Below are 7306 nucleotides of genomic sequence, written 5' to 3'. Positions count from 1 at the left end.
CCACATGCTATCTCACATGCCCCGTGGGCCCCGTGAGGCAGACGCGCGCGATCTCAACGGACGGGAGCGCTCGACATAGCTACATGCTGTCAACGGACAGGAGCGATCGACAAATGTAGTACAGGCTGTCAAAACAATAAGTGTATAAAAGAAAAAAACAATAAGTGTACGACGGCACGTGCCAAAAACCCCTCCCCTGCATTTGCACCTGCACCCGCCCGTGCAGGCTATAAATCGGGCCCGCTCGCTCCTCCGTTGATCCATCCACCGCCCGCCCAGAATCCCACCCACCCTTTCTCGCCGCCGCCGCCGACGCGATGGAGTCCAGCGCCGTCGTCGTCCAAGGCACCACGGCGCCGCTGCTCCCGTACGCCTACGCGCCGCTGCCGTCCTCTGCCGACGACGCCCGTGAAAACCAGAGTAGCGGCGGCGGTGTGAGGTGGCGCGCGTGCGCGGCCTCGGCCCTGGTGGTGCTGCTGGTCGTCGTCGGCTTCTTCGCGGGTGGCAGGGTGGATCTGGGTCAGGACGGCGAGGTGTCTTCGGTTCCGGGGAGCAGCAGGGGCAAGGATTTCGGCCTGTCCGCCGACGGCGGCTTCCCGTGGAGCAACGCCATGCTGCAATGGCAGCACACCGGGTTCCATTTCCAGCCACTCAAGCACTACATGAACGGTACGTTAATTCGCGGTTCGATCTCCAGATTCAGATCTTCATCTTCTCTGACCGTACGTGGAATATATTCTTCTTTCTCCTCGGCTGACGACGTAATTTGCTTCTTACTCTGTCTGCTGGCGGCGTACCGGTCTACTCTCCTCGGCCGACATACACGTACGCAGATCCCAACGGTCAGTATACTACAGAATATCCTTGTTCCTTCTGAATATTCTTTGGGCTTTCAGAGGAGTCGTTCCATCACATTCACATGCCTAAACAATACTGTAGCATACCCACTTCGTATATATAGGGATTCTTTGTGTAGTACAAAAATATTATAATATATACACACTACAGTACCAAAGGTATAATGTTCTGCAAAGTTCGAGTTTAGTGTGTGTTGCGCTATTTTGAGAGAAACACACAATAGTATAATTTTATACCTTTTTAGATTTCTCAGTTGTAAATTATTAGCACTATCAAGAAAGAAATCAAAAATTGTGGGCAATGCAGGCCTCATGGTGCTCAATCTCTTAACTCAAACGCGTTGCCTCGCAGGTCCGGTCTACTATGGCGGATGGTACCACCTCTTCTACCAGCACAACCCCTATGGCGACTCGTGGGGAAACGTATCTTGGGGACATGCCGTGTCCAAGGACCTGGTGAACTGGCGCCACCTCCCGGTCGCCTTGGTGCCCGATCAGTGGTACGACATCAACGGCGTCCTGACGGGCTCTATCACAGTGCTCCCAGACGGGCGTGTCATCCTGCTATACACGGGGAACACCGACACCTTTTCGCAGGTCCAGTGCCTCGCAGTGCCCGCCGACCCATCTGACCCGCTCCTTCGTAGCTGGATCAAGCACCCCGCCAACCCCATCCTCTTCCCGCCACCTGGGATCGGGCTCAAGGACTTTCGTGACCCGCTCACGGCCTGGTTCGAACATTCCGACAATACGTGGCGCACCATCATCGGATCCAAGGATGACGACGGCCATGCTGGCATCGTCCTTAGCTACAAGACCACCGACTTTGTGAATTATGAGCTCATGCCAGGGAACATGCATCGTGGCCCTGACGGCACCGGCATGTACGAGTGCCTTGACATCTACCCTGTGGGCGGCAACTCATCCGAGATGTTGGGTGGCGACTCCTCGCCGGAGGTGTTGTTCGTGCTCAAGGAGAGCGCCAACGACGAGTGGCACGACTACTACGCGCTTGGGTGGTTCGACGCCGCCGCCAACACATGGACGCCACAGGACCCCGAGGCGGACCTTGGGATCGGCCTCAGATACGACTGGGGCAAGTACTACGCGTCCAAGTCCTTCTACGACCCGATCAAGAACCGGCGCGTCGTTTGGGCGTTCGTCGGCGAGACCGACTCTGAGCAGGCCGACAAAGCCAAGGGATGGGCGTCCCTCATGGTAACTATCTACACCCCGACCTTAATAATTCTCGTACCTGAATTTTCGCATCATCATCATTGATTGGTTCATGGGTGTATCACCGGACGTTGTCACGATCATGGATTATGACCTCTTGTACTACGTCTTGTTGTTTCTTTCTTTCTGTCTTGTTCACCTCTAGCTTTGTAGGTTGCTATCATAGTTAGTAGCTGCGTGCCTGTTGACACACATGGCCAGTCCCTTGGCCGCATATAATTCTCAGTTCTAATATGTATATACCCCAGCATATAATTTAGTTCTATTTTTACTAATCATCATGGTAGATGCATGATGCTGATTTGATCATTATTTACTTACCGATTCGTAGGCCTAGTTGTAGTTTTCCTTTGGGTCACTTTCATCATTGATCTCACTGCATCTCCGAGACAACATGACCTGCAGTTTTTAAAGTTGTTTATGTGGAGTCTAAGATATCATTTGTGCTCTTGGCCGGGTCTCGTGTCTTCAATGGAGAAGTCACTGGATGGCACGGGCCCCTTTATTGACAAAACAATAGTCATTTGCAGTCAAAGTTTTCCTTCATGCATGGTGTTTGTACCTGCCTAGTGTTTAATTATTGGACTAATTAATGGTGTATGTATGGTCGTGTGTGCAGTCGATTCCGAGGACGGTGGAGCTTGACAAGAAGACCCGGACGAACCTCATCCAATGGCCAGTGGAGGAGATCGAGACCCTTCGCAGGAACGCCACAGACCTCGGTGGCATCACCGTTGAAGCCGGCTCTGTCATTCACCTTCCCCTCCAACAAGGCGCGCAGCTTGACATCGAGGCCTCCTTCCGCCTCAACTCTTCAGACATCGATGCACTCAACGAGGCCGACGTCGGCTTCAACTGTAGTAGCAGCGCTGGGGCAGCCGTGCGTGGCGCGCTCGGCCCCTTTGGCCTCCTCGTGTTCGCCGACGGTCGCCACGAACAGACGGCAGCGTACTTCTACGTGTCCAAGGGCCTCGACGGCAGCCTCCTGACGCACTACTGCCACGATGAGTCGCGGTCGACGCGAGCAAAGGACGTCGTGAGCCGGGTGGTTGGCGGCACTGTGCCAGTGCTTGACGGTGAAACCTTTTCAGTGAGGGTGCTAGTGGACCACTCCATCGTGCAGAGCTTCGTGATGGGTGGGAGGACCACGGTGACATCGCGGGCATACCCGACGGAGGCCATCTACGCCGCGGCAGGGGTGTACCTGTTCAACAACGCAACGAGCGCCACCATCACCACCGAGGGGCTCGTCGTGTACGAGATGGCCTCGGCCGAGAGTCGGGCCTTCTTGGCTGACGACATGTAGATGAAAACTAGTCAAGAACATGTCAATGGCGATCGTCAAGCTTGCTGGATGGGGATCGTCAGGGAAGGAGAGCAGGTCACAGAGATCTTCATTCGCAAGTTCGCGGGCATGTTCTAGCTAGGGTGGTGCCATTGCATGCTGTGGAGGGGCTGACGGCTCTCTTTGGACTGGATTGCGATCTGGCCAAGACGGTAGATCAAGGAGGGAGCCCTCGTGTCCCATGGCTGGGCAAGCAGTCTGGACCAGAAGGTGTTGGTTCATGTCGTTGCACCTGATGACACGATGGTGCCCAACGAGGCATCCTGACTTCCACATCGTCTCTGCGCATGTCATGCTCCTTACTATCTACCTCTCCCCTTCTTTTAGTTTTGTTGGTCTCGTTCGCTGTCGTCCTACCTGATGTAGCTCCAATCTTTGTTGCCGGTGCTTTTTTGTCCCAGTTGTTCATCCGTATCTCGCCAAGGTACGGTTAGCTATATTGTTTCAAACATGCTTCGAGCTTGTAATGTTTATATTCTTTGCTGGAACCGGAGAGGCCTCAAGTCCTCAACGATACAGATATACAGTCTATTCGTGATACCAACGCTGATTCCAAGTGACACATCGCATGTTTGCAGGAAATCAAACTGGATCATATTGACCAGTTTTTTTTTAGACAAAAGGCAACGATTGTCCAGCTTTAAATTAACTAGTAGCGATGGCACGTGCAAACACGTTTCCACGACGACAAAAATAGTTAAATAAAATTAAAGTGAATCAGCCACTCTACCAGACACTTCATTTCCCCCCTCCCAGGCTCTCACGCGTCTACAGTGCTTTGAGGGTCGCTCGCTGCTGGCCGGGCCGCTGCCGACTGCTCCGCCGGAATAGCTGGCCGGAGTGAGTCTAGGTAGGGCGCCGGAGTATTTTAGGGTTCGGTTTTCTTCTGCTGTTGGCGTTATGCCGGGGATTGGGCGGTTGCCCCATAGTGGAGGTGGAACCATGGATCTCTGCTGGATGCATGGTTTAGGAGCGCTGGTGCTGCTGCTTGGCCTTCTCTGGTTGGAGGCGAGCATGGGAGGAGGCAGATCCACCTTCTCCAATAAGGTAGCGGTGGCAGATCTTAGGAGCCGATGCAGTACCAAGATCTCTGAAGCTCTTCTGGCCAGCCATGGCGGCGAGGGGATGAGCGACGAGATCCTGCTATTTCAAGCGTCCTTCCTCCTGGCCGGCCTTGGTGGCGAGGGGGAGGATGGATGCGGGAAGCCTCTCTGCACTCCGACGACTAAATACAGGTTAGTGGAGGGCAACGGCAGGTTGGGGATCATGCTTCTCTCTTCTTCCCTGCCTCACCATGGTGGTGAGATCGAAGAGGATCTTGAAACTGATGCCTTCCTGTGTTGGGGCCTTCCTTTGCCGGAGAGGTGCTATTTATCTAAGATCAACCAAGCAGCTGGAGATCTCGCCGTTGCTATCCAAGGCTGTGAGGACGGCAACTCTTGAACCTCCGATGCGGAGGCCATGGCTCGACTCCGTCGCGGGTGCTCGAAGCTGCTCTCCTGCGAAGTGATTCGTTCCCCGCAGGATGGTGGTGGACAACGACTGCGGGTTCTCGTCGGAAGGGGGCTCCCGAGCAGTTGGCTCTCGTTCCTCGGCGGCGACGCCTTGAGGACGCCGACGACGAGTTGCAGACACACTCTTGTCCTTGATTGCTTCGATCTAGTTTTTCTAGGGTGTTTTCTATAAAGTGTAGGCCCCAACCTTCAAATAGTAGGTTCTTAGAGCGAGTTGTTGCAAGGGGATTACTGCAAATTGTATTCCTGCCACTTTAATGAATGGTTCTCTGGAGTCTTCTAGACCCCTCCTTGTGTGAAAAAAAAGAACTAAGAAAAGGAGCTGCAAACCTGTCTCGAAACATGGAGAAAGAATTCATGTACAACACCAACAACACCGCTCTATTCCACGCCATGAAAGAAATGACAAATGGTATACTGATTTCAGTTCGACATGCAAAAATTGAGAAGGGGTCATTGTAGCCGGATCTCAATTGATCATGAAAAAAATACAAGAGTAATTAAAATAGTATACTAATCATGACAGTGTACCAATCTAGCTTACATCTGAATCCAATCTTCGTACTTTGATTTGAACTGTAATTTGCAGAAGTAGAGGAGCGCATATACCTGTATCAGATTGAGTCGGTCAATCAATAATCAAAATCCAAAGAGTTAAGTCCTGACTCAAACTAGTAAGAGGAGCAAAAATTGTCCAGTTACTCCATAATACCTTATAAATGCAAGCAGAATTGAGGAGAAAAATTCTCTAGGCGAGCAAGAGTTACTCCAAAACACCGGAGTGACCAGTCAACCTCACACTAGTAGGAAAACCCTTATAGGCGGAGCTTAGTTCTGTGACGCACCCCTAAGAATGCGCCACCGAATTTTATTTTGTGGCGCACCAGGAACGGTGCGCCACAGAAATAGCTTAATTTTGTGGCGCACCATGGAACCCTGTGACAAGGGATTAACTTGTCAATGCCTATGAATTGTAGGCTAGGGTTTAGTTAGAAGTAGAGGGCAAGTAGATCTCGAAGGTTTCAGCCGAAAAGTACTCGACGAATATGAAAACTAGGGTTTGCAGACAATGATTCGATGATCTTCTCGTCCCTCGACCCCCCCTTTATATAGGTGGAGCCGAGGGATTCATGCTATACAAGGATTACAGAGTCCGGGACGGTTTCTAACTCATCCCGCCAGATTACAAATAACACTTCCTATTACAACTCTATCTTTTCCTTAACTACATCTTGGGCTCTCGAGTCTTCTTATTCTTCGGGTAGTGGGCCTTCAATAAACCCCGGGTACTATATTAGGCAGGCCCATTTGGGATGCCTATGTCAGGTAGCCCCGAGATTTTGCTTGAATCGTAGAATCAAGGAAAATCTCCACTGTTTATTTTTACTCGAAAGCTCTTAACTTTTATACTTTTTCTCATAAAATTCTATATTGTACAGGGATATTGGTAGTTGGGGCTAGTTCATCTGACGGATCGGGTACTAGTTAACTCGCTCTAGTGGCAATCCGCAAAAACCTACTTCAAAATCACGTCCCTGGACATGATTTCGGGATATCGGTGTAAACTTCGACGGGCGCCGCTTAAGGTCTTACCATTCCGTCGAGTCCCGAGTTAAATTTATCGAGTACCTAACGCGTCCGTTAGGATTTTTCTTCGTATCCGTTGATACGGATAAAAGTGCAGAGCGCAGTCTTCGGCGATGCCACGCCCGGCGAGAATAGGTCCGGGGTCTTACCTTCGCAATTTTGCGGCATTCAGAAATTGATCGCAACTTCGGCGTTACGAGAATATATTGTCGAGTGCTTTTCCGGCTGTTGGAATGGCACATTTTATTGAGTCAAATATGACTTATATTGCTTTCCCGATGGGAGTATATGGAGAGTTAATGATAACTCGAAATATACTCTCTTGCTTGTTCTATTTTTCCTTTGTTAATTTCATCGGGCACGCGAACAGCGTTCCCGATGGGAGTAGCCCCCGAGGCTACAGCCAAGAACTTGTGCTTGGTTGTAGGCTCAACATTCTAGTCCACCTTGTCACTATATTGCCATTATCTCCTGATATTCTTTCCTCCTTCTTCTTCTCTCTTTCTTTTTTTTTTCTCTCTTTTTTTTTTTTATTTATTTATCGGGTGCGCGAACAGCGCTCCTGATGGGAGTAGCCCCCGAGGCTACAGCCAAGAACTTGTGCTTGACTGTAGGCTCAACATTTTCTATATTTGCCATTGTCGAAATTTTTCTTTTTCCGAAGTAGCCCCCGAGCATTTGGGCAAAAACTTGTTTCTGACCAAAGGCTCCCGATGCATTCAAATAACTTATCCTGTATGCTCCTCCTCCGATTACTTCCGTGACGA

The 7306-nt window shown here is 50.8% G+C and overlaps 1 protein-coding gene across 1 annotated transcript; it reads left to right on the top strand.

Moving 5' to 3' along the window:
* Positions 1-308: 308 nt before the first annotated feature.
* Positions 309-3889, top strand: LOC124661646 (sucrose:sucrose 1-fructosyltransferase-like). Its single transcript, XM_047199520.1, has 4 exons — positions 309-669; positions 834-842; positions 1210-2075; positions 2713-3889. The coding sequence occupies exons 1-4, from the start codon at positions 318-320 to the stop codon at positions 3397-3399; spliced, it is 1914 nt and encodes a 637-aa protein (XP_047055476.1). The 5' UTR covers positions 309-317; the 3' UTR covers positions 3400-3889.
* The last annotated feature ends 3417 nt before the right edge of the window (positions 3890-7306 follow it).

This window comes from Lolium rigidum, chromosome 6 (assembly GCF_022539505.1).
Source record: "Lolium rigidum isolate FL_2022 chromosome 6, APGP_CSIRO_Lrig_0.1, whole genome shotgun sequence".
Classification (NCBI taxonomy): domain Eukaryota; kingdom Viridiplantae; phylum Streptophyta; class Magnoliopsida; order Poales; family Poaceae; genus Lolium; species Lolium rigidum.
This window is presented reverse-complemented; position numbering and strand designations above follow the sequence as displayed.